Source organism: Mytilus californianus, unplaced genomic scaffold (assembly GCF_021869535.1).
Source record: "Mytilus californianus isolate M0D057914Y unplaced genomic scaffold, xbMytCali1.0.p SCAF_3, whole genome shotgun sequence".
Taxonomy (NCBI): Eukaryota; Metazoa; Mollusca; class Bivalvia; order Mytilida; family Mytilidae; genus Mytilus; species Mytilus californianus.
This window is the reverse complement of record NW_026262679.1, coordinates 70,784,364-70,811,754: the sequence shown is the minus strand read 5'-3', so window position 1 is coordinate 70,811,754 and position 27,391 is coordinate 70,784,364. Positions and strand designations below refer to the sequence as shown.

At 33.1% G+C, this 27,391-nt stretch overlaps 1 protein-coding gene across 3 annotated transcripts; it reads right to left on the bottom strand.

The window, feature by feature from the left end:
* Positions 1 to 1,160: 1,160 nt before the first annotated feature.
* Positions 1,161 to 27,049, bottom strand: LOC127735002 (pentatricopeptide repeat-containing protein 2, mitochondrial-like). Of its 3 annotated transcripts, XM_052245066.1 has the most exons (9): positions 26,982 to 27,049; positions 20,356 to 20,451; positions 18,817 to 18,946; positions 15,405 to 15,525; positions 14,380 to 14,562; positions 7,579 to 7,695; positions 4,450 to 4,530; positions 3,593 to 3,706; positions 1,161 to 1,903 (listed from the first exon to the last, which is right to left on the bottom strand). In XM_052245066.1, the coding sequence occupies exons 1-9, from the start codon at positions 27,034 to 27,036 to the stop codon at positions 1,682 to 1,684; spliced, it is 1,119 nt and encodes a 372-aa protein (XP_052101026.1). In that variant the 5' UTR covers positions 27,037 to 27,049; the 3' UTR covers positions 1,161 to 1,681. The 3 variants fall into 3 exon arrangements, with proteins under 3 accessions (XP_052101026.1, XP_052101027.1, XP_052101028.1); XM_052245067.1 differs by lacking the exon at positions 4,450 to 4,530; XM_052245068.1 differs by lacking the exons at positions 3,593 to 3,706; positions 4,450 to 4,530.
* Between the last annotated feature and the right edge of the window lie 342 nt (positions 27,050 to 27,391).

Sequence of the window (27,391 nt, the reverse complement as noted above, 5' to 3'; positions counted from 1 at the left end):
ACGGCTGGTGAGTACGGTGACTGATTGACCATCTCATTATTTGACGGAAAATCGTCCGCATTGTTCATTTTTATTGGGTCATATTGGTTCATCCAACATCATAAAAATATATAACAACATTCATTAGGTCATTGATGATTTTCATAGTTGTAAACGATGCACATTTATTCTACAGCCAGTGTACAGTGTTGGACAGTTATTTGAGTTGACTTATAAAATATTATAAGTGTGTCTTATAATAGTCAAAAATTTCAAAATCGATGATTTGGGACTTTTCTTTTGATGTGTGTGTATCTTCTCCAATTTGTGTATAGAATTTATGCAGGGCCTTAAATTGTGTAGAGGCATGTTGGTAGTTGTCTCCAGCATTGTCCAGGGAAAACGTTCTCTGACAACACTAGCTGCAACTCAGATGGACATCACAAACTAGTACATTAGCTTGGCTTTTGAAACACTGAATAGATTCTTGATACACTTGATGCAGTTCAAAACCAAATACTGTCGGCAAGTCAGATGAAACATTGTATACACATACTTTACTTGAGATGAAATAAAAGTCATTGGACAATATTTCAGATTTTTACGAAATTTTGCATGCATTTAGAAATAGTTGAACTGCATCTAAATAATTAAAAACTGGCATATGTAGCATTACTATATAGATTCTATATTTTGAGTCTAAAATGTGGAAATTGTAGATAATTCAGTAGTTGCTTAAACTCATGGGTTGAATTCAGTTATTATCATAGAAAAAAATTAGGATTTTTGAAAGGGGTGTGTAATTGCAGAAAAGGTAATATAGCCTGCTGGGTGAATCGTGGCTACAAAATATAGGGACAACTTTTCATTACTTTGAATAGTCTGGGTTTTGCATCGTCAGTCAAGACCTTTTTTTTTTATCTAAAACATCTCATAAACCACATGACAGAAACCAACTAAACTCATATAGACTTAAATAAAGGAAGTTATGTTGTACACCTTATACTTCAATCATTTATTTTCTTTAGGCTTGTTTGAAGACTTTTGCTAAACCACAAAATCAAATATCCATGAAAATACAAATTTTCTTCAATCCACGAATATTGGTATCGAGGAAAATAAATGAATCCACAGAATACAGCATGGGATAGTTTGTTCAGGTAAGACTGAAATATCTTGAAATGTTTTGTCTTCATTTAATTACAAATGTATCTGTAATTAGGCAATCTCATAATTCATATTCATAACAAACAAGTTTATATATTCATCCCTTTTTTTATCTTTATATTTCTCTTAAAAACTTCTGACAACTCTTAAACAACTCAGTATTTCAATACATGTGTATCTAAGTCAAATCTAAACATTCAACAATCAAAATCTCAGTCTACATCGTAAGCACAGACACCATGGCAAGAAACTAGTCAGCAATCTATTAAACTACAATTGTAGTCCATAAATAAGAATTCTTTTATGGCACAGTGTAACAATTTTGTGGTCTCATTAATTTTCTGACATCTTCCACACAAAAAGTCTGAACATTTCAATATCTGTAATGATCTCTAACAAGATGTCCTCGTTTATCCTGTAAATTTTGTATATGTTCATTACCAGGTCGACTATTATGAATTGTGTCACAAAGCTTGTCAAATATTGAAACATCATTTATAAGTCTGACATCTTCCACACAAAAAGTCAGAACATTTCAATATCTGTGATGATCTCTAACAAGTCGTCCTCGTTTATCCTGTAAATTTTGTATATGTTCATTATCAGGTCGACTATTATGAATTGTGTCACAAAGCTTGTCAAATATTGAAACATCATTTACAAGTTGAGCTTGTTTCAAATCCGTTTTTGTATCAGTAAATGTCTGTTTAATTTGTGGGTCATCGTTTCTGTCAACCATTTTACTTAAAGCTTCTATCTGAAATGGAAGAAAAGACTTCTGAAGGTTTTGAATTTTCCAAAATATAGAAGAATCTTTGATACAGCTATGTGTATGTGTGTGTTGTACAAATTTTTTTTTATATACAGTAAACATGGATAATTTTGTGATTTAAATGCAAAAGTTTTTGATGTTTTCATTTTTTTTTTGGGTGGTGGTGGGGGTGGGGGGGGGGGGGATAAATATGCACTAGAAACAATAAGTTTTTCCTTTACAGAATTTTGATTTGAACACGCTATTTGTATCAGGAATGTTTTTGGCGGGATAGATTTTTTGCTAATGTTTCTGCAAAATAGTTGAATCCTACACTGATTCCCACAAATCATTGAATCCACAGAATCACAAAAATCTGTAATACGTTTGGTTTGTAATTTGAGAAGAAATATAGATGTAATGACACTGGTATTTGAATGCTAGTTAAAAAAAAGTAATGACACTTGTATTTGAATACTAGTTAAAAAAAGTAAAGACACTGGTATTTGAATGCTAGTTAAAAAAAAGTAATGACACTGGTATTTGAATGCTAATTAAAAAAAATTAATAACACTGGTATTTGAATGCTAGTAAAAAAAAAGGATTGACACTGGTATTTGAATGCTAGTTAAAAAAAAGGTGATATCTACTGATTTCTGTTTTCTTAAGAGATATTAGATAAAAAATAAATTCATCCAAAACATGGTTACCATTGATTGAGATTGCTGCAGAAAGTCACCATTTGAAATGAGGGTAAAAAATGGGCAATCACTCCTATAAAGAGTCTACTAACTATACCGGCAAAATTTGACTTGTTCGAAGATCTTGCGTTGCTGATCATTTTGTTCAAAGTTTCTTTCTATATAATTTTCAAGGTAATAGGCAAACACACAAAAAATTGGTAAATATCATCATTAAAGAGCAAAATCGCCAATATTGGGTTGACTGACAATTTCTGCTATTTAAATTATTTGTAAATCTTGTCTTGCTGATCATTTTTGCTTTTTTGAAGTTTTTATCGGTCTATTGTAGTTTTTGCAAAAAATATCCAAATGTATCCATAAAGTGGGGTGCACATCTTGTATATTCAAACATTTAATAAAGTGTAAAGGCTCTGGTTTCAACACCGCTGGAGGAGTTGATTACATGTAACAGGCATCCTCTTTTCCCAACTTGACTGACATTTCCTATATCATAAGCCTGATATGAATTTTGTGCATTCTGTGTTTTTGTTAGATGTATTTTTATTTGTATCCATCTGATGAGTTAAGCCTTTTTCAACTGATTTTTATAGTTTGTTCTTATGTTGTACTGTAACACCACTGTCCCAGGTTAGGGGGAGGATTGGCGCCTTCAAACTAGTTTTACCCCGCCACATTCTATATGTGCCTGTCCCAAGGCAGGAGCCTGAAATTCAGTGGTTGTCGTTTGTTGCTGTGTATCATATTTGTTTTTCGTTCATTATTTTGTACATAAATTAGGCCGTTAATTTTCTCATTTGAATTGTTTTACATTTGTCATTTCGGGGCATTTTATAGCTGACTATGCGGTATGGGTTTTGCTCATTGTTGAAGGCCGTACAGTGACCTATAGTTGTTAATTTCTGTGTCATTTGGTCTCTTGTTGAGAGTTGTCTCATTGGCAATCATACCACATCCTCTTATTTTTATAATAAACACATTCATTAATTCTTACACAGTCTGGAAATATTTTTGATGGATTGTCATAGCTGATAGATGTTTGAACATGATATTTATCAAGCAATTCCATTGCAGCATCTACTTGGTCAAGTCTTGACAATGCAATTATCTAAAAAAAATATCATGAAGTAATAATTTTGGTTCGATTTCAAGAAAACATCTGCACAAAAACCCAACATTGTTTAGTTATGTCGGCAGTGAAATGTTTAACACCTTGTTCAATAAACACTAACACAGAACATGAAACAATTTTGTGCACCCATACTAAAGAATCATGCAAGAATCCAATCTGAGGAGTTGAGTATAACTAGATGTCTTCAGAATCTTTTTTTTAAAAAGATTATGACACATCGTAATTTAAAACTTTAGATTGGTAAATCTTTGACAGTTTTTAGTTGAACGCACAGTTAGATATCATTGAGTTGTCAGAACATACACTTGACCCTCACAGTTCAAGGTAGATGTCTCCTTATCTTTGAAGTTTTAAGAGCAATCAACTATTATTAAATGAAAATTTATAATATGCAAAATGTTTACCTGTTATGTACAGGGGGTTAAATGCTACAGCATAAAAATATATATTATACATCTAAATCTTTAATCTGAAAAATGTATTTTAGTAAACATTATGATGGCCTTCCCTTATGACCAAAATTCATATTGCAAAGTAAGATATAAAGTCCAATGCTGACAAAACAAAACAATTCAAAATCAAAAACAACAGCCTGATTTATGCTAACTCCTTATTTAAGTTTGTATAATGACTTCTAGATGTCTATTTGAACTGTTGGGTTGCAGTCTCATTGATCAATGCTAATATTTACCAAGATCTCCCTTGATTCATATACTTACTTTTAATGCCATATTCAGACTCTGTACAAAATCACTTTCAACAGACAATTTTAGTATTTCTAATGCAAGATCTGGATTATTCTACAAAAAAATGCTTCGCTGAGCACAGCCTGATACGACCGCAGAGTTCGAACCCTGAACAGTTGGGGCAAATTTGGACACAATATTCAAGCTTGATACTGTCTGAATTTGGATTGTGATCAAATTTTTGACATAATATAGGTTTCTGACACAAAATAAATGAGATCAAAGATCTTAAAAATCTATTGAAATTTGAAAAATTTTGAAAAAAAATATATGAACCCCTTAAAAAATTGGGAAAAAAAATCCCCCGCCCCCCCCCCCCCCCCCGCCCAACTTTTTGACCCCCACTTTGGAGCAATTACCCCCAAACTCAATCCCAGCCTTCCCTTTGTAGTATGGAACCTTTTAGTACAATTTTAGAGAGATCCATACACTTAAACACAAGTTATTGTCTAGAAACTAGAATATGCTTCTTTTTTGCCCCTTTTTTGCCCCCGATTCCTGCATGTTTGAGGCAATTACCCCCAAACTCAATCCCAGCCTTCCCTTTGTGATATGGAACCTTGTGGTACAATGTAAGAGAGATCCATACACTAACACAAAAGTTATTGTCTGGAAACTACAAAAATGCTTGTTTTTTAATTCCTAAACTGTTGGTACCATTACCCCCAAAATCAATCCCAACCTTCCTTTTGTGGTATTGAACCTTCTTGTAAAATTTCATAGAGATCCATTCACTTAAACTAAAAGTTATTGTCTGGAAACCAAATGTGTCTTCGGACGACGACGACGCAGACAACAACGCAGACGACAACGACATCATAGCATTATACGAACCCAAAAAATGTTTTGTGGTCGTATAAAAATCAAAATCATTTCATATTAGTTTTGGTTACATGGCTTTTCATTGGCTTCAAAGAAGTCAGCAAAATGTTTTTCTCATATCTTAAAGATTAATGAAATGTTTTACACCTTATTCTACAAAACAATACCTTGGGCAAGAAAATTTGATAAAAACGCATTGGTTCAAGAATCATACAAAAATCTGTATGACCAGATATTTTCAAAAGATATTATTTTATCAAACTTTTGTCTTTAAATTTACTTTTGCAAATTTCAGAATTTTTTATATGATTTATATGATTCACAGTTACTTTTTTCTGCTAGTTTTTCTTGAAAATGAGTTTTTTTTTAGAAGAGTGTCCTACAAGTGAAGCGAGCGGTATTATTTTTTTCTCAAATTGTGTGATTTAGAAGTTGTACCTGTTATAACTGGGTTACTTCATCGAAAAACAAGATGCTCTAATGCATATAGTTTGATTTATTGGTGCCTGTACCATACCAGACTTTCTTGTTTCACTGTGGTTTATATAAAAATAAGAAGATGTGGTATGATTGCCAATGAGACAACTCTCCACCAGAGACCAAATGACACAGAAATTAACAACTATAGGTCACCGTACGGCCTTCAACAATGAGCAAAGCCCATACCGCACAGTCAGCTATAAAAGGCCCCGAAATGACAATGTAAAACTATTCAAACGAGAAAACTAACAGCCTAATTTATGTACAAAAAATGAACGAAAAACAAATATGTAACACATAAACAAATGACAACCACTGAATTACAGGCTCCTGACTTGGGACAGGCACATACATACAGAATGTGGCGGGGTTAAACATGTTAGCGGGATCCTAACCCTCCCCTTACTTGGGACAGTGGCGTAACAGAACAACATAAGAACGAACTATAAAAATCAGTTGAAAGAGGCTTTAGTTCATTTTAGTTATTTTCTCAAGTAAGCTTTGTCTGCATGAAGTTTCATTTAAATCCATATATATATCAAGGAAGCGTAGCAACCACTGCAATCTTCATTTTTTATCTTATAAAACATTTTTGTCATGCATATCTGTTCATGGTACAGATAGGGTGAAGGTTTAATGAAAGAGATTCAAGGGTTTTACAAGAGGAATTTATGTAAGTTAGGTAAATGACACATGCTGATTAAAATTAAAATATGTATATGTATCCAAACAAATGCCCCTGAAAGATCATTTGATAGAAGTTCTTTTCATTATATGGTAATGGTTTATTAGCTGCTTGACATCCAGTTGGAACTATTCATCCATTATCAGGATCAAAATAATGAGTGAGGTGAATATTTTTTGCTTTGTACTAAAACAAAATCCTAAGCAAGATGGTTATTATACTGCTATACATGTAGATCCCACAGTATTAAAATGTTCCCTTAAAATGCGTCACTCCATTCAGATACATTATTCTGCCTGAACAAAATACTCTTTCCTTTTGCTCCTAAAAGCAGCAATGCATTTAAAACTCTTTAGCTTGACTAGAGGTAGTTGAATCAATTACACACTCCTAATTATGATGAGCATGTCAATCACAATACCATCACCTTGGTCTCGTTGATACTCTTTAAATTCCCACTAACAAACAAAAGAGTTCTGCTTGCATGCCAAAAGACTATCAAGGGGATATTAGGTTTCATCAAAATCAAATACTCCTGTGATTTTTAAAAAGTTCAGGGGAATTAACAATTCATTTCATCCAAGATATTGGTCTATGCATGTCGAAAAACGGATTGGGGATGACAATGGTCTAATAAGTATTGATCTGTTGATGTGTTTGTGGTCATCTAATGAAAAATTTTAATTTTTGCATCCTAGAACAGGTCTTCATATGTAAAATGAGAAGCATATCGGAAAACTGTGTGTTCAATGACTACTTGTCCACGACAATGAGCTGACACAACTGCATGTTGGCATCTCAATTTTTGACCTTTTATTTACCAATCTATTTATCACGTGCGTTTGAAACGAGCGGAGCATTATATGCAATAGAAAAGCCTCTATGCGAAAAAAATTTCAAGGAGAAACTAATTTTGGAGCGGCATGCGGACCATAAATATGCGAAAGCGGTAATATTTTTTTCATTGAATGGTCAATTTCTCCAAAACAGGAGCGGGAAAATCCAAAGAACTAGGAATCAAATTGGTGTGGCCTTAGAATAACATTCATATGCAAATAATAGACTGAAGCAATGAATTTTTAAGCTTTATACATACAGACTATAATTAAATGTACCTGATTTAATGCTAAAGCTGCAGCGTATGCTCTTGTTCTTGGTGATGTTATTCTCTTACTGTTGTGATATGTAACTTGAACTAAATTTGTAGCTTTTTCTAATGCTTGTGGACTGTTCTGAAAAATATATTTAAACAAAAACATTCAAGACAATGATTAAGAATAGTGCTTGACCATTTTGTAGATCTTTCATTTTCAGTCAATAGTAGTGCCAATTGTCACAGAAGTCATAAAAAATAGCTGGTCAGAACCTTTGAAAGTACCTCTTTACAAAGGCTGGTTGTAAATTGTCAGGTAAATAGACAACTTTGGTTTAGTTGTAGATTATGGCATTCATGGCATAACTGATCATGTGTTTCCTAAAACAACCAATAAGCATACCTGTCAACCGACCCGTATCCTGCAGGTTACACCCAAGAATTTCACCCCATACCCGGGATTTTTTAAATACCCGCCCTGTCCTTTAATAACCTGGGAATTCGTAAATGACCCATTTGCACCCGGATTCTTGAAGCTTTAGACTGATTTCATTAATGATTTTCCTTTGAAATACCGGCAAATTCGTAATTCTTCCTGGACAGGAAGTTCAAATAGCTGTGTTAACTGTCAAATTAAGTGACCCATTAAGTGCATGGCTTCACTTGACAGCTTTGGTGTCAAACACACTGTTAATTATTACCTTAGCTTAAGGTCATAAATAATTTGTCTATTTCAAAGTTGTTTGACAATAAATTTGAGTTACTTCCCCTTTTTTGTCACCTCCTTAATTTTATGGGTTTTTTTGGTAAAAAGATTAAATCTGAAAAAAAATGAATGCGAATACATATCACAATATTACTTTCTATTTTTCTACTTTAGAACAATTAAAAATTATTTTGAAAATTAATTTTTTATCTCTACTTCCTTTAAATGCTGAATTATTTTATTACATTGCAATATCAAGAAGATGCACAAAATGTTAATTACTGGAAAACAAGTAGCTATGAGAATTGACATAATACTATGAATGAAACAAGGAGAGGGGGGTATGGCTTGGCTTGAAATGATAAAGTATAACACAATAATATTTCAATGGCTTATTATGCAATGAAAAAATAAAGCTTTAAATTATTTTCAGTTAGTACTTCACCATGTGAACATATTTTGGAAAATGTTCAATTTAAAATATAAAGAAATGTCCCCTAATTACTTACCTGCCTTTTCATTTTCATAGGTTGACAGGTATGCCACTAAGTAAGAATAAAATTTATAACAAGAATTAAAATCAAGGGGCTACTAAGAGCCTAAATCACTCATCTGTCAAAATTTATCTTGCATTGCTAATTATTTTTACTGTTTACAGTTTCTACTCGTCTAATATTGTTTTTGAGAAAAAGTCAATAAAATGCTCCGCAGGGCGCAGCTTGATACGACCGCAGAGGTCGAACCCTGAACAGTTGGGGCAAGTATGGACACAACATTCAAGCTTGATACAGCACTGAATTTGGATTGTGATTAAATATTTGACACAGCATAGGTTTCTGACACAGAATGAATGTGGTCTAAGAACTTAAATTTTTTTAATTTACCTATTCAAACCATATCATTATTATTTGCTTTTATATATAAATCAGAAATAACCAATTTAAAATGGAAAATTAAAAAAAAAAAAAATCCCTCCCCCAAATTTTTTGAACCCCCTTATGATTCATCACCCCAAACTCAATCCCAGCCTTCCCTTTGTGGTATGGTACCCTGCAGTACAATTTCAGAGAGATCCATACACTTGAACACAAGTTATTGTCTGGATTCTAGAAAAATGCTTGTTTTTAGGCCCCTTTTTGGCCCCAAATTCTTAAACGTTTAGGGCAATTACCCCCAAACTCAAACCCAGCTTTCCCTTTGTGATATGGAACCTTGTAGTACAATTTCATAAAGATCCATACACTTACAAGTTATTGTCCTGAAACTAGAAAAATGGTTGTTTTTTTGCCCCTTTTTGGCCCCTTATTTCTAAAATTTTGAGGCAATTACCCCCAAAATCAATCCCAGCCTTCCCTTTGTGGTATGGTACCTTGCAGTACTGATTTGGTCATTAAAGACACTCAAATTCAAGCTAAGATATGAAAAATCTATCAGATATGCCATAAAACGTCACTTTTCAGACAGTTTTTGTCGAAAATGTAAGTGGCCGCATTCGTGTTCAGTCTCCACCTTTATATATGTTTAATATGTATTATTTTCAAATACAACATTTAAATATTAAGACTGAACACAAGTGCGGCCACTTCCATTTTAGACAAAAACCATCTGAAAATTAGCAGGTTAAAGTTTTTGGTCAAGGAAGTTTTTGATGAAGTTGAAGTCTAATCAACTTGAAACTTAGTACACATGTTCCCTATGATATGACCTTTCTAATTTTAATGCCAAATTAAGAGTTTTGACCCCAATTTCACGGTCCACTGAACATAGAAAATGATAGTGCGAGAGGGGCATCTGTGTACTATGGACACATTCTTGTTTTTAATTTTTCAGGTACTATCAAAGCTGAGGTTATGTGGTCCAACTTCATAGCACAGCACAACATCTCCTTTCTACTAGCAGACTGCTTCACAAAGATGTGTAAAGCCATGTTTACAGACAGCAAGATAGCTACAAAGTTTGCATGAAGCAGTACAAAGACTACACAAATTATCAAGAAGTCACTTGCACCTACTCTTCATGAAGAGGTTGTCCGAGACCTGCAGACCAAACCGTTTTCCATGCCCATTGATGAGAGCACTAGTCTTATGCCATTCTGGTTCGCTACTTCACTGACCAAGCAACAACCAAATTCCTAGTCCGCCAATATGTAATATTGGAAAAGCATCTAACATCTTTGACCATTTTCAGGAAGTGTTTGTGTAAGTTATTTTCAAATTAACTTTAAAATTTAATTTAAGCACCATTTATTAACTGATTGTCATTGATTGATTGACATATTACATACATATATACAGGAATATGACAATAAGAAGCAACAGCTTCAAATACATGTTAGTACATTGTAATACTTTTAAAAATAAGAAGATGTGGTATAATTGCCAATGAGACAACTCCCTACCAGAGACCAAATGACATAGAAGTCTAAAACTTTATTTTGTTTATACAAGTTCGTGTTAATTGTGCTTTAAAAGTATATATCTCTTCTTTTTTTCAGTGACAACAATATACCGTGGGAGAACCTGGTGTCATTTGTGTCTGACAACTGTAGTGTGATGACTGGTAGACACAACTCTGTAGTAACCCGCATCAAAGAAAAGTGTCCAGCTGTTTGATTTTGGATGTGTGTGTCATCTTGCCAACCTTTGTACTGTTGCTGGTGTGAAGGCCCTTGCTCTGCCAGTGGAAGACCTGCTTGTGAAAGTTTACTTCCACTTCTTTCACAGGTATTTTAACATTAAGATAAAATTATTCATAAAAAAACGGGGTATACTTATATGAGATGTTCCTTACAGAAAATTCAGAAAAATGTCAATGAGACAGCAATCCAACAAAAAATGATATTTATAGGATCAACACATGTTAATTTATAATAATATTATATTTGATACATTCTATATGTAAAATAAGGAGATGTGGTACATACATATTTTTTTCTGAAATGTTTTGAATTTATAATATGATTATAATAAGAATATTTATTTCAGTTCCAACAGAAAAGAGAAGTAAAAAGAGTTCCTAGAGTTTACAGACACAGAACCTAGTAAGATTATAAAGCACAGCAGCACCAGGTGGCTTAGTTTGGAAAAGTGTGTTGGTCATCTTCTTCATCACTGTTCAGCCCTTACATCCTACTTCAACTCCCATGTCGAGGTGGAGAAGCCAGGTCGTATTAAGCGGTGTTCCAACTACCTCAATGACCATGAAATGTGCCTGTATTTCCACTTCCTCAACTTCATACTGGAACCACTGAACCACTTCAACACCATGTTTTAAGTAAGAACTTTTTTTAAATAATATTTTAAATTTAGAATATAATGGGGTATATGTACATGAAACATTTATTTACAAATAAGGAGATAGAGATGTGATATGATTGCCAATGAGACATCTTTTCATCAGAGTATGGATTTGAACAAACTTAAATTTATTTACATGATAGAATTATTCTCCTGTTACATGCATTTAATCTTTACATTCAAATATATGCATTTTTTATCTTGTTTATTTTTCCGCATTTATAATCTTGTTCACTTTTTTAGGCTGATGAGTCACACATTGGTTTTCTGAGCCAGGAGATGACAGTCCTGTTGCGCACCTTCCTTGACAAGTTTGTGAAAGCCAGAGTCATTCAGTTGCACAAAGACCTGACAACAGTCCCTTACAGTGATGCAGGCAATCATCTACAAGACAATATCTTAGCATTTGGTCTTTACACAAGGACTCACAAGGACTTACATTGCAGACCACATAGATGACATCAGCCCATCCATCAGTCCTTACCAGATTCTTCAAGTAAGTGATAAATAATTTTTTAAATGAACTAGAGGTTTGAGTAATCATCATGAATACAATAGAACAACTATGGAGTATATCTCAGAGAGACAGCCAACATATAAAAACCATATATTAAAAAAAGTATTATTATGTATATAAAAATAAGGAGATATGGTATGACTGCCAATGAGGCAACTCTCCACAAGAGACCAAATAATTATATAAACAGAAATTAACAACTATATATATAACCATACAGCCTTCAACAATGAGTATAACCCAGACCATGTTCTCTTCATTAAACTTCTTGGTATATTCATACAACTTTCTGCATGATACCTGATTGATAATTTTGTGTACTGACGTTAAAATATGGTTGTTTAAAAAACTAGTTATTTTTTTTTTATACTGTAAATTCAGAAATTATTGCGAAGTTTTTATTATTGCGAAAAATGCGACAGGGATATAATCGCAATAATTTAAACTCGCATTTTGAAATTTTTTATATAAATTAAACAGGATTTTTCTCAATATCGCAAAAATTGAAATCGCATTTTAGTCTAAAATGACAAAATCGCAATAATAAATGCACGCAATAATTTCTGAATTTACAGTAGGTCTGTCAGAAACTTCCACACAGTAGTTGTTCCATTTCAAGGACCCAGTTGTTTGTGATTTGGCCTTTCTCAACCCATCAACCAGAGGTGACCTACCATCATCAGCTATAACAGTTGTTGCAAGATGCTTTCCATCAGTTGTACCAGATCACCAACTTCAGCAACTGGAGGAAGAGTTCACCAACTACCAGGTCACACCATCATATGAACTGCCTACTTACACTCTAGGTTCAACAAGAGTAGACCAGTACTGGGGACAGGTGTCACAGATTACCAACAGAATAACAGGAACACCCAGGTTTCCTTTGCTCACCAAGATTGTCTCTGCAGTGTGTACCATCCCAAATTCTAATGCTGACTGTGCGCGCACATTTTCCATGGTAAAGAAGATTCAAACTGCAGTGTGTACCATCCCAAATTCTAATGCTGACTGTGCGCGCACATTTTCCATGGTAAAGAAGATTCAAACTGACACCAGGTCATCCTTAGATAATTCTACATTATGTGCCCAACTGACAGTAAAGCTAAACACCACCAGAAAATGTTACAGTTTCCAGCAAACAAAAGAACAACTCAAGACAGCTAGACAGGCTTGCTCTTCTTACAATAAGGACTGTGCTTAAATTTTTTTTGTGACATTTAAATTTAAAATAAATGTGCAACCTTTTTAAAATTTTGAACTGTAGTGCTACATAAATCAAACAGTTGCTTTTAAAATTGAACATTTTAGTGCTTTACAAACTTTGAAACACTATGAACTGTAGTGCTGCATGTGTGCATGTACTTTTAATACTCATTAAATAGTACCTTTTGTATTTGACATTACAACTGTTGATATTGATCTATATTATATATTCTTGCCTTTTTGTTATTAGATTATTAAAATGATTATTTTTTTTATTTCTTTACAATGTATCAGATAAACAACAAGAAATCTTACTGGTGTTTATCACAATAAAAAGAGTACAACAATCATAAAATTAAAAGAGAAGGTTTATAACCTCATCTTCCATTATCACCCTAAAAAAAAAGAAGTATGCCACTATTTCTTGAGCCAAATCAGCACATACGAAAAAATGCGGAGAACAAATTTGACCCTTAAAAATGGTGTTACACACAAAACCCCCATGGGCATTTTCAAAAGTTGGAAGGTATGTAGTACCTGATGGATGTGCATTGTATTGTCAAAAACAGCCCATATTTATTTAATAAAAGTATTCTACTTTCCAAAAAATAGCTATATGTTTACATTTTTAACAGATTTTTAAAATGCTATATTTTGGGACCAAAAAGGTGTCTTACCGGGCGGGCCTACTCCTTTGTAATCAATAAGATATTTTTTTTTTTCAGTATCTAAATTCATGGTTCACCCCATTCCCTATGAAATACACCAAAATAAATACTGTACAAATAATAATGAATCCACATCTGCGACAATTTTAATGTGATTTATATTCCTTAACTCTAAATATTCAATATCTTTAATGTTGGGTTACTTATCTAACTGAATTACTTTCCCTTAATAGTTCTATGGTAAGGAGAGAAAAAAATCAAGCAGGAAAACTTAAAACTATAAATTATGGCAAAGTTACCTTAAAAACAATTTAATATAGCTCTTTGAACTACAGAAAGGATATTTATCATACCCTTAGCAAAACAGTTTGATATTAAAATGATTCATGTGCTTCAATAAAAAGATATGAACAATACTGTTAAAAAATATTACCATTTTATACAAAGCTGCCAATGCCAAGGTCATGTGATTTCTTAATGGTAGGTGCTTATACTTTTGAGCTCTATCAAGTTCTTCATAACATTTGACAACTTGTTCATACTTTCCTGCCTCAAACAACAAATCCATATAGATCACAACTGCAGTCAGGTGGAATAGCAGATTTCTCAACCCCTTCTGAAATGATTAAAAAAAAACACGATTCATTGAAGATAGAATGTTTGATCTCAATATGTTCATAACAATCAATGAGGGAATGACCATAGGCATATATTTATTTAATCTTTTGTTCAAACATAAAACAATATTTTCCAATGCTATACAAATAACAAGTCAATCCTAAACAGGATTCCCTGAATTTTCAAGTAGCGCACATCGATTTTAAAAGTTGAGGACAGGGCCTGCATTGTATCAATGGTTTTATTGATAACTTTTATAGTTAAAAGAAGTAAAGGGACAATATTGTGAACTAAATGACTACTTAGCCAGCAGCTGGCTTCTATGAAAACATTTTTCATTCTGCAATTCTCATTCTCTTTCCCACAAATTTTGCCCTCTTTATTTACGTCCCTTTTCCCCAATTTCCGACTCTATTTTTCTTCTTCATAGAATTTGAGCCTGTCTTTGGTTTTTCCTAAACACATTTGTACACAGATAAATGTATCAAATTGTCATTTAAAATTATCTATCTTTTATTACTTTCTGGTCTCTTGTTTAATGATATAGTGGACAATGGCAGAAGTTACCAAAGGGATATACAAACACATAAGTCAATAACAAACTGACAATAACATGGCAAAAAAAACAAAAACGACCAAAAGAAAAACAACGGTATACAAAACACAACATAGAAAACTAGGGTGCTCTGGAAAGGAAACCAGATCCTGCTCAAATGCTCCACATAAACCATATCCAGAAAACCCCATAATCCTTCCCAACTTACTGTTTATGTTACAGAAAAATTCTTTTAAAATTTCAAAATAATTTATGGAATTTATTAGAACTTCCTGTGTAGTTACCCTATCTTCCATCAACATAAACGCAATGTCTGCTTTCTTAGAATGATGTAACATCCTCATAAACACAGGACCAAAGAAAAAATCATATCTTTGTTGAAGCTGATATTTTACTTTCTGGAATCTAAAAAAAAAAGAAGCACAAATAAAATACATGAATTTTCTCTTTGGTTTCAAAAGCTTTTTTTCAAATTATTAAGATTGTGTGGACTTACCAAGACAAATTTAATCAATGTATAGTTTATCAAAATTAATAAAACTGATCAGAACACTTTTGAATTGATGAAGGCTGTAGGTTGACCTATATTTTTGCTTAAATCCATGTCATTTAGACATGGGTGAATAGTTGTACCATTGGCCATCATACCACATCTCCTTATTACCTTTGTCTGCAACAGCAAAAGCAGATTTAGTAAAGCTAGACTCCCTCCATCATTCTGTCCGAAAGACCTTGGATAGATTTTCGACAAAGTTTTCTACTATGAAGGGAATGATTTTATATTTGGTCTGCATCTTCATAATCCTAGGTTGTAGTGTGAAAGCAATTTTTATCTTCTTCCTGTTTGCAGATAGTTTGAAATTTCAATCAATTGCACAGAGCAATGCAGGTTTTATTGGTCTTGTCTTATATAGAACAAACTCTATAGAAATCTATTTCCTTAATGTATGATATTCTATATGTGTTAGTATCAAACATTTTGATTGAGTTATTAATATTTGCCGAACAAAAATATTTGCAAGAAATGAAAATATGGAGAAGGGTATACTGTGGGTTTATTATTACTTATAGGTCACTAGTTATCAACAATTTAGAAAGTATAGGTGACCAGCAAATTTAAAGGTTCAACTTAATGCAAATTAACTTGAGGTTTGATTGCAGAACTTGTAAAAACATGAAATCAAGATTCAAGGAACTTAAAATTTATCCTGAGTAAATAAAAGAAAGACGAAGAAATTGAACAGACTCGGTGACTGAGAAAAAACGACAAAGGGATCACTAATGTCATTTAGTCATCTCACTGCATCACACTTTGTTCAACGGCAACTATTTGAAAACTGATGAACAAAATCTCCTTTTTGCACTCCTCAAAGATGCCTTAAAATTTCAAATTTTCAAAGTTACCTAAAATTCCTTAAAAGATTTATCGGGTTCAGTATGTCTTATAACTTTATTTTTTTTGTAAGATGGTTAAAAACTGGGTACAGTAGATAAGTCTGAGTCAGAAAAAAGAAAAGAAAAAGACAGTACAATTGCAAGATGTAGGAAGCCTTTAGGAAACAATAAAGCTTGCTGACAGAGATTTATATCATAAAGTTTCTATTATATTAAAACTGCTTCTTTCTCTGCAGGTGACCAGTGATTAGTCTGTTGTGAGAGGCCTTACTATATGGTTAAGGCATCTTAAAACCTCGAAACGATCTCCTACGGCTTAGGATAGACTTTGTGGGCTGACTTTGCTCAATGTCCATAGAAATGATTTTAAAATTGACATGAAAAATGGGCAAACTTTTAAATTTTATAGTTATGGTCATTGTAAAATCGGGAGGTTTTGTATGAATAGATATTAACTATTAAATTGACACTAGACAGCTTGTTTTAACTATTTGTTGTTACTAATCAGCTAATAGTAAGAAATAAACACATAATTTCTCTTATTTCTTGTTTGTTTCTTGATATGAATACTCCAACCATTCCCTTAGTGTCCTATCAGGAAAACTCAAGTTTCAATTCAATCAACCAATACATTTTTGTCCCACTGGGGGGACATCCCCCAGACCCCCTTTGCCTCAGTTCCTTTAAGGGAGCACTATGGCTGTGCTAGCAAATATATTAAAATGTAAGTTTTGGTTAATGCACAGTTAGAATTAATATTGTTGAATTTTCAATTAAGCAATCACTGCAACAATTCCTCAATTTAAAGTACATAAGGTATTTCTAGTTTTCGAGATTGGAATATTGAATCCTGTTCTTATTCAAGTTCTGCATGAACATATACCTATTAGTCAAATTAACTGTTGATCATTTGAGATCAGGACATCACCATTTCATCCTTTAGCAGTTTCCAACTGAGTTTTTTTGGATGCTGTGTTGATACACATAAATCTCAAGCCTACAGTATTCAGATTTTAAAGAGAGTAGCTGAAAATTTTCAATCACCAGATGATTAATTTTGATCAATTTTTTTGGCAAAAAAAAGCTTTTGTATCTGATTCTTAGGCCAACTAAAATTCATTAGTAGATTTTCATCCAGATTTTGGAAAAAAATGGTGCGGGTGGAAGGATTTAATTTTTTAATTTTTATTTCCTTCTTAACCCTTTTTTGTTCATATACTAGGGTAATAATAAGCTTATATCATGTATATATGAGGAATTCTACATTATTTTCAAATTCTTAAATCAATATTTCTGATTGGCAACCACTGATCTACATGTAATGGCCGCTTTAGAAGCCTATTTTTAATAAAAAGCAAAAAACGTGGAGAAATGTTCTCTTTTAGACTACCTACATCAAATTCATTTTTCTTTTAAGCTATGATTTGTAGTGCTCATAAAATAAAGCATATGCATTGGTATGCAACACAAATATTACGAGTACAGAGTGAAATGAAAACTCAAACTGTGTTGAAAATACTAAGGTTGATGCTTTGAAGATTCTTATGCAAGGTGCAAATATAATTACAATTTAAAACATGAACTGAACCAAAAAAGAAGAAGTTGTTTAATGACTCTATTAAGGGGCTGGGGACAGAGGGTGTTTGCTGTTTGTCAACAAAAACGACAGCCTTGGGGTAAATCTAAGGGCTTGCTATAATACATTTTGTATGTTGGCCGACTCTTTGTACTCAAAATATATGGTCATAAATCGCACAAGTTCGTGCTTGTGTCAATTACTTTATTCCAGTCATGTTTTTGTTCCAATGTGTTCCACGATTCTTGCGCTTTGGATATTATTCACAGTCCAAATTCCCTGACACAAAGTCATTGTATAAATAAAAAAATCTACAGTTTTCTAATCACTGAAATTTGTGACATACCGCGATTAGCGTTCTTGGACACCGCCTATTACTCGTAACCCGAATAATTCATGCCCTTCTAGTAATCAATCTATATTCTCAGAAGATAATGTTGTCACCATTGAGCAGCAGAATATGTCGACTTAATAATTTCGGTTATATTACTCGAGGAGAAATACGAAAACTGAAATTTGACAGGAAGTTTTGAATGAAACGTAATTATCGGCGGTTAACGGTAACGGAAATAAACAAAATATGGAAATCATAAATCTTTAAAAAATCGGGGCAGGACGATTTCAGAGGGGCGGTGGGGATGAAAATCTATCAATTAATTTTAATTGGCCTTATATATCTAAAATGCTTAAATGTAAGCTTTAGTGACCATAATATGATTACTTACTGTTTAGCCATTTGTATACACATATTTACATCTTCATCTGTCTTCACCAGATGGATCATTGTTTTGAGTTCGTCTTTTAAAACAACATCTCCTGTTGTTAGTTTATCTTTCATTTCAGCCATAAAAGTTTCTGAAATAAAGTTCAAAAATATATTCTATTAATCCTAGTCCTATGAAATAGTCAATACATACTGTAAACAATTATTTCTCGTCATGTGCTTCAGAAGATTCAGTATTGTACCCTTCTACCAATAGAATGGTTTCGAATGACATAATTTGAGTTTGAGTTATTTCCCTTGGCTCCCATTTTTGTTGATTTTCTTATTTGAGTAACGAAATTGAAACATGTCCTACACACAAGTCTGTTAAGAGATCCTTACTAGATTGTATATTGTAGTGTTGAATCTAGCAAGGCTAAAAGAAATTAAAATTGTTCAAAAAACAACTTTTTCAAGTCTAGCGTTCAGTATAACAAGTTGATTTTGGCTGATTTATGAGGGAATTTGTTCACTTTTACCTCCAACAAAGAGTTAATTTGGGGAAGGTGGAAAATTGGGTAATGATAAAGAATGTGAAGGACAATTGTCTACTTTACGTGCAGTCTTATTTCTTAAAACTAAACAATTTTGGTTTTTTTTTCTAATTTTTACATTTATCTATTAAATATGCATGTCTTAAATATATATAGAAACTTTTCTTAACCTGTAAGAAATAAACAAATGTGCAGTAAAATCTCACTGCAAATAGAACAACATTTTCGGTCCTTCAGAAGTCAGATTCAAATAATTGTGTTTAACTGTATCATTCCTCATCAAAATGTTTATCAACAGATTTAGCAAACTTTAATTGATAGTTTCTGCTTAATATATTCACAATTTCTTCCCATAGAGCAGTTTAGCACATTCAGAGCCTTCCATATGGTAAAGCCAACTGTAAATTGTTGACAAGATTTATTTTGCCTATTTGTGTTCAGTTGCTTTATTCATAGAATTCAGGCTGTTCCATTCTGAAGTCTCAATTTTCTTAAAATTTATGTTAACAAGTCAGTTTCATTTTTGATTATCCAAATATGCATATAAATAAACATTCAAAAAATATTTTCAATAAAAAGGGAAATTCTACAAAACTGCAAGTCACATACCATGGATACATTTATTTTTGAGGTACCAATTTTCAAGGATTGAGGAAAACTTATATTTTCATGGATATTAATTTCATGGTTTTGCAATAGTCTGCATTAAAGCCTATAAAAAATGTGTGCTTAGTGGAACAATTAAATTCGTGGTTTATCTACATCCACAAAAATTGGAAACCCTTGAATAATAATTAATCCACAGTAGCATGGCTGCTGATATCTCGTCTCTTAGCTGATATTTATGATAGTTTCACATTGTGTCAGTGTGAAAAAAGCTATATATTAAGATGATTCCTCCTATAATGTGCATGTACTCCTATCCTATTGCTTCTGATTTGTCTTCTGCATGTTCTCTTGGTTCTTATTTTGTCTTTTTTTTATCTGTAATTTCTGCTCTGAAATACCTCTTCTGGCGTCATCGTAGTTGCTCTGATAATCCTGACAGTGGCTTAAATAGCTTTGTATTCTTAATGCTCCATCACCTAGTAAATATCTTCTATCTGCAAAGAATAAAAACAGATTTAAATACATTTGATTGGTTACATTTATAGAACAAGAGGTAAATTCAAGCACTTTTGGTATAACTGTCAATAAAAGCTGAAGAAGGGTGTCCTTCATATAGATCACTATTTATTCCTTTGGTGGCAGGTTTTTTAACAGTGAAATTATTATCGATTCAACACTAAAGTATAACTTTTTAATAAGTTCAAGCTCCAAAACACATTTTGCAAAATACTCATATTCCTTGAAACAGCCATTATACATTTATATCTGTATATCAATGACATACTAGTATATTTGGTTTGCTCATCCTGATCGACATGTTCTGCCCCCTTACAGCCATCTTCAGGACATGTAACACTCAAGTGGTGAAACATGAAGATCAGAATAAAGAGTATCATTTGGCAACCTTATGGTGCTGTCTTAATATTAGAACCATTTATTATCTGCTGAAAGTATGATTGATTGATTATTGTTTGCTGAACAAAAGACAGACACCTTATGCTTAGATAGCCATCTACAGGTTGCCCTAAAATATCTTTCCAATGAAAAAAAGACAAAAGATACCAATTGCAAGAGGCAATAAATCAGTCAACAATATACATGATATATGGCCACAACTATAACCAAAAAAATTACAATTACAAAACAATATACAGAAAACATGAGATTGAGAAACAGGAACCCTCCAAAAACTGGGGATGAATTCAGGTGCTCTGGAAGGGAAGGTGTTTGTTCACTTTAACCAACTAAAGATGACTACATTGAAAGATAACAAAATGTATAAATGCTGTTTTACCAGTAACAAGAGTGCACACACTGAAATGTCTACCCTTTTATACTGATCATTGACTTTATGTTGAAAGTCTAAGATTAAGCTTAAGGTTTTACTACAAGTATTACATAAACTTAACATTTTTAAAGATCCATGACAATGAGGTCAAGATCAGATAAAAACTGTCACACAGACATTTACACCTGACAACTATTCCATACACCAAATATAGCTGACCCATTGCTTACGGTAATTGAAAACAGACATAAAGACAAAAACTTAACATTGACCAATAAACAATGAAAATGAGGTCAAGGTCAGATGACAACGGCTTGACAGACATGTACACCTTACAATCATTCCATACACCAAATACAGTTGACCTATTGCTATTAGTATTTCACAAACAGACCAAAACGCAGAAACTTAACTTTAACCAATGAGCCATGAAAATGAGGTCAAGGTCAAATGACACTGACTAGACAGACATGTACCCCTTACAATCATTCCATACACCAAACATAGCTGACCTATTGCTTATAATACTTGAAAAAGAGACCAAAACACAAAAACTAAACATTAACCAATGAACCATGAAAATAAGGTCAAGGTCAGATGAAATCTGCCAGAATGACATGGACCTCTTACAGTCATTCCATGCACCACATATAGTTGACCTTCTGTTTATAGTAACTGAGAAATGAACATAATCATGTAACTTTAACCGTGATCACTGATCCATTAAATAAGGTCAAGGTCAGGTGAACCATGTCTGAGGGACATGTAGACGTTGCATGGAACCCATATACCAAATATAGTTATCCTATTACTCATAATAAGTGTAAAATTCACATGACAACACTAAATTTTTTTCAAGCAGTCGCTGAACCATGAAAATGAGGTCACGGACAAAGGGAATATTACAAACGTAAACTTTGTAACATAAGGTATCTGCATACAAGGTATGAAGCATCCAGGTCTTCTACCATCAGAAATATAAAGCTTTATACAAATAGTTTGACCTGCCGATGTCGCAGATAGTAATCCCTATGTTTCGCATTACTGCGACTTTCCTCGCAAGTGAGTCAAAAACTATATTCTACTCAAAAAAAGTATAATCTGTTGAGTTTTAGTCAATGTTCTTGGACACATGTACATATACATAGTCTTTATGATACATCTATAAGGCCACCCTTAACAAATTCTTTGTTTGATGTTGCCTACCCATGCCTTGTAGGATTGGGTAGGTAGGTAGGTAAGTAGGGATTATATGGTTTTTTTTTTTACTAACAACATAAGTTAAAATTGAGAATGGAAATGGGGAATGTGTCAAAGAGACAACAACCCGACCATAGAGCAGACAACAGCCGAAGGCCACCAATGGGTCTCCATAATCTAGTATATTATACATGTTTTAGACAAGAAAACGACGTTAGGGCATGAAAAAAAACTTTAAAAAAAATATTTGACATGATTTGTGTCCTAAATTTTTTTGGGTCAGGCATTACATGGATATGTGCCTGTCAAAACAGCTTGTAGCTGCATTGCTGCGAAAATTCCGCGGACAATACCAGCATATATAAGGTGCTAGATCCAAGTAAGATAGTTTATAAAAATTTTCTCAATTAGCATTAATAGGGCTTGATAAGGGATTCTGTCGGAGTCCAAATAGGAAAATCATTTCAGATATAGGATCCAAAAAGGGATTTCAAAGACCAATCACTCAAGGAATGAGTCAATATTTCAATAAGGTGCTCATTAAAACATTTGTACGTGTACATGTGCTTGTACAAATTATGCAGTTTCTTGTATGTTCCAAAGCCCAAATAAAAGGGGAATGTGTCCATGGTACACCGATGATGCCCCCGCTTGCATATAAGGTTATAAAGGGATATAACTCAAGTACAGTAAAAGTGAAACTTTTCCATTTGCAAAAGGGCATAACTCTAGAACCGTTAAAGTGACGCCACCAAAATTCAAACTTGTTCTGTGTTTTGTGGTAATAAGCATTATGTATAAGTTTCATATCATTTGGTTGAGGCAAACTAAAGTTAAAGGGAAACAAAAAATTCAGCAATTTTTCCATTTCTGAAGGGGCATAACTCTAGAACAGTAAAAGTGACGACACCAAAATTCAAACTTGATCTGTGTTTTGTGGTAATAAGCATTGTGTATAAGTTTCATATCATTTGGTTGAGGCAAACTAAAATTAGAGTATGTAAACAAAAAATCAGCAATTTTTCCCATTTGTAAAGGGGCATAACTCTATAATGGTAAAAGTGACCCCACCAAAATTCAAACTTGATCTGTGTTTTGTGGTACATTGTGTAATAAGCATTGTGTATAAGTTTCATATCATTTGGTTGAGGCAAAATAAAGTAAGAGATCGGAAACGAAAAATTCAGCAATTTTTCCATTTCTGAAGGGGCATAACTCTAGAACGGTAAAAGTGACCCCACCAAAATTCAAACTTGATCTGTGTTTTGTGATAATAAGCATTGTGTATAAGTTTCATAACATTTTGTTGAGACAAACTAAAGTTAGAGAACGAAAACCAATTTTGGGACTTATGGACAGACGTACAGAAGGACAAGGGTAAAACTTAATGCCCCCTCGGCTACAAAGGGGCATAAAAACACACAATTTTTCTACAAAACCTGCCCATAAAAACATAAATAAACCAGTAGTTGGATACATATTACAAAAAAATATTGTAGAGGAAAAATATATACATACACATATAATATGCAAAGGCTGTAAACAATCAAATTTGATAAAAGGAGGAAGTTCGGTAAGGATCATATTTGGCCCCGATTATTAAGTTTCAAAGATAAAAATTATTTTAAGTTGATGAAAAGACATGTAAGAAAGTCAAATAGAGCTATTTTTATTTATATTTAAAAGCGTTGATTTATACCTTCAAAAATAGATATTTTTTGGAAATTTGACAAAATCTTCCAGATTTTAACCAAATTTGGGCCTAGGAAATATAAAACGCAGGCGTCAACAAACTAAATATTCAAGTCAGTTATGTAAAATGTTATATCAAACATTATGTTAAAAGATCTTTTTTTGTAGTAGACACATGCACTCTGCGGTTCCTGTCTAAAATATCAATGGAAATTTACCTGTTTTTATTGAATTTTCAAGGAAAAGCAAAATGAGTGCTATTTGTGATGTCATGATTGAACGCCAGTATGTCAACTTTCAACATAAAAACATACTTCTTATTTAGTCATTGTATTAGTTATAATTCATTGTGATATTTGTCAATAAATCCTAATTTTAAATTGTAACTAGAAATAAGGGCCATATCGAACCTACTCCTTTATGGTCTGCATGTTATCAAAATATGTTACAAGGACCATAAGAGCTACTGTGCCACAGCTATGCAGACCATGTCCTTATGATATTTTTTGACAATTTGCAGACTATGGCATAAAAGCTAAGGTTCCACAGATAGTATAGTGGACCAGTTAACGTCAGAAATTCAGTTTTTCTCAAATAATTTTTAACAGGAACTGTTTGGGGAAATATTCTTTTAACATACGGAGAATTACCAAAAGTTAGGTCTTGCACCATGGACTTTGATTTTAATTCCTCTTATTAACAACTAAAAGTAGGATACTAGTTTACCGATTTTTGCCGGAAATTTTATGGGTATGATGACCATTTACTGTCACTATTGAAACTATTATCAAATGATACATGTAGAATTAACATGTAATCGGGACATTAATATTGTAATTTTGCTTTTGTGTACGACCATTTCATATTCGGGGGGGGGGGGGGGGAGGAGGATTTTGAAAATAAATAACTCAGCCTTGATAACAAGTGTGCACATGCTGAAATGTCTCTTCTTCTTTACTAACCATTGATTTTATGTTGATAGTCCTCAATATAAAGCCTCACTACAAGTAACACATAAACTTAATATGATCCAAGAAAATGAGGTCAAGGACAGATAAACCAAACGAGAAATACATGTACACCTTAAAATCATTCAATAAACCAAACATAGTTGACCTATTGCTTATAGTTTCTAAGAAACAGTCTTAACCAAGAAAACTTAACATTGACCAATGAACCATGAAAATGAGGTCAATGTCAGATGAACCACGCCAGACAGACATGTACACCTTACAATCAATTTATGCATTAAATATAGTTTACCTATTGCTTATAGTATCTAAGAAACAAACTTAACCATGAAAACTTAACATTGACCAATGAACCATGAAAATGAGGTCACGGTCAGATGATACCTGCCAGACTGACATATACACCTTACAATCCTTCCATACAACAAATATAGTTGATCTATTGCTTATAGTTGAAGAAAAACAGACCAAAACACAAAAACTTAACACTGAGAAATGAACCATGAAAATGAGGTCAAGGTCAAATAAAACCTGCGAGACTGACATGTACATCATAAAATATTTCCATACACCAAATATAGTTCACCTATTGCATATAGTATTAGAAAAAAAGACAAAAACTCAAAAACTTAACTCTGACAACTGAACCATGAAAATGAGGTCAAGGTCAGATGACGCCTACCAGTTGGACATGTACACCTTACAATCATTCCATATAGCAAATATAGTAGACATACTGCTTATAGTATCTGATATATGGACTTGACCACGAAACTTAACCTTGTTCACTGATCTATGAAATGAGGTCGAGGTCAAATGAAAATTGTCTGACGGGCATGAGGACCTTGCAAGGTACGCACATACTAAATATAGTTATCCTATTACTCATAATAAGAAAGAAATTAACATTACAAAAAAATGTTGACTTTTTTTTCAAGTAGTCACTTAACCATGAAAATGAGGTCAAGGACAATGGACATATGACAGACAAAAACTTCGTTACATAAGGCATCTATATACAAAGTATGTCGCTTGAATATAACCACTTACACTCTATTGAAGAGATGTATAGACTTTAATCTTGTAAATTATAAGTCGTTTTAAGTTCTTTTGAAAGAAATTGTATATTCTTAATCAAGGTTAGATATTGCTTTCTCTATAAGATCATGCAATGTCTATAAACAATAAGTTTTCAAAAATTAAGGACCTTACAAAGTGATTATTGTCATTTTACCACACATGTATCTACCCATAACGCGTTCAATCTATAGAAAATTGACACAGGCAGTTGTTTCTATCCATAGGAAGGTCGACTATCCATATATATATATATATGGATATAGTTGACCTTCCCATAGATGAGGAGGGTAGGAGGGGTCCTGATCCCGAAATCCCGGGCTTAAAAACATGGAATCCTGAGGTCCCGAATTTAAAAAAATTTAAATCCCGACATCCCGAAATTCGAAAAAAGAATTCCCGGATCCCGAAAGGATCAATCCCGAAATCCCGAGCTTAAAAACACCCGATCCCGGAGTCCCGATAAAGGTCCTACCCCCCCCCCCCCCCCCCCTATTGATAGAAACAAGTGCCTGTGAAAATTGAGCATTTCCCCATCTTAATCTGATCAAACAAAACAGAGATTTTACAAATGAAGTAAAAATATTTGTCTGAAGATATAATGGCAGTATGTTAAGCTTATGTTGTTAACTAAGATGGCAAGTGACGGTAATTGGTAACTGACAGTAACTGGTCCTCGACCAGTAGGAAGTGATCCACAGAAGTATTTTTGAAATCTGCAGCCTTAAAAGACCTCTGATATTTAATACAGCTTTCCATAGTGTATATTATATGCATCCAAATTATTTATCAGTACTTTGGATCAAGGTATTATGATGAAAAGTCTTGAAAAGTTTTAGAATTATCCGCATGATGTGGGGAACCTTAATGGTAATGGAAGAGAAACGAGAACCGTCGTCTCGATAAAAATATCTCGTATGAACCTCCTTTATATTGGGAGCACGGCATATCTGGACATGGTATTTACTCTGTCATCTAGTTATTTCTGTGCTGCTATATGTTGCTAAAATCCTTTACAGTAATTAGTTGCATGTTTTCTGTTTTTATATATGCTATTTTAAAACTTTCCACTCAGTTTTTCATTATTGCACTGTTTAACAATGAGTTCAAGTTGTTTATAGTTTGTTAATATCAGTACTTTCTGATAAAAAATACATTTTTTTATGTGAAGTTCTTGACTTTCTGTTATATATTTAATATGTTTTT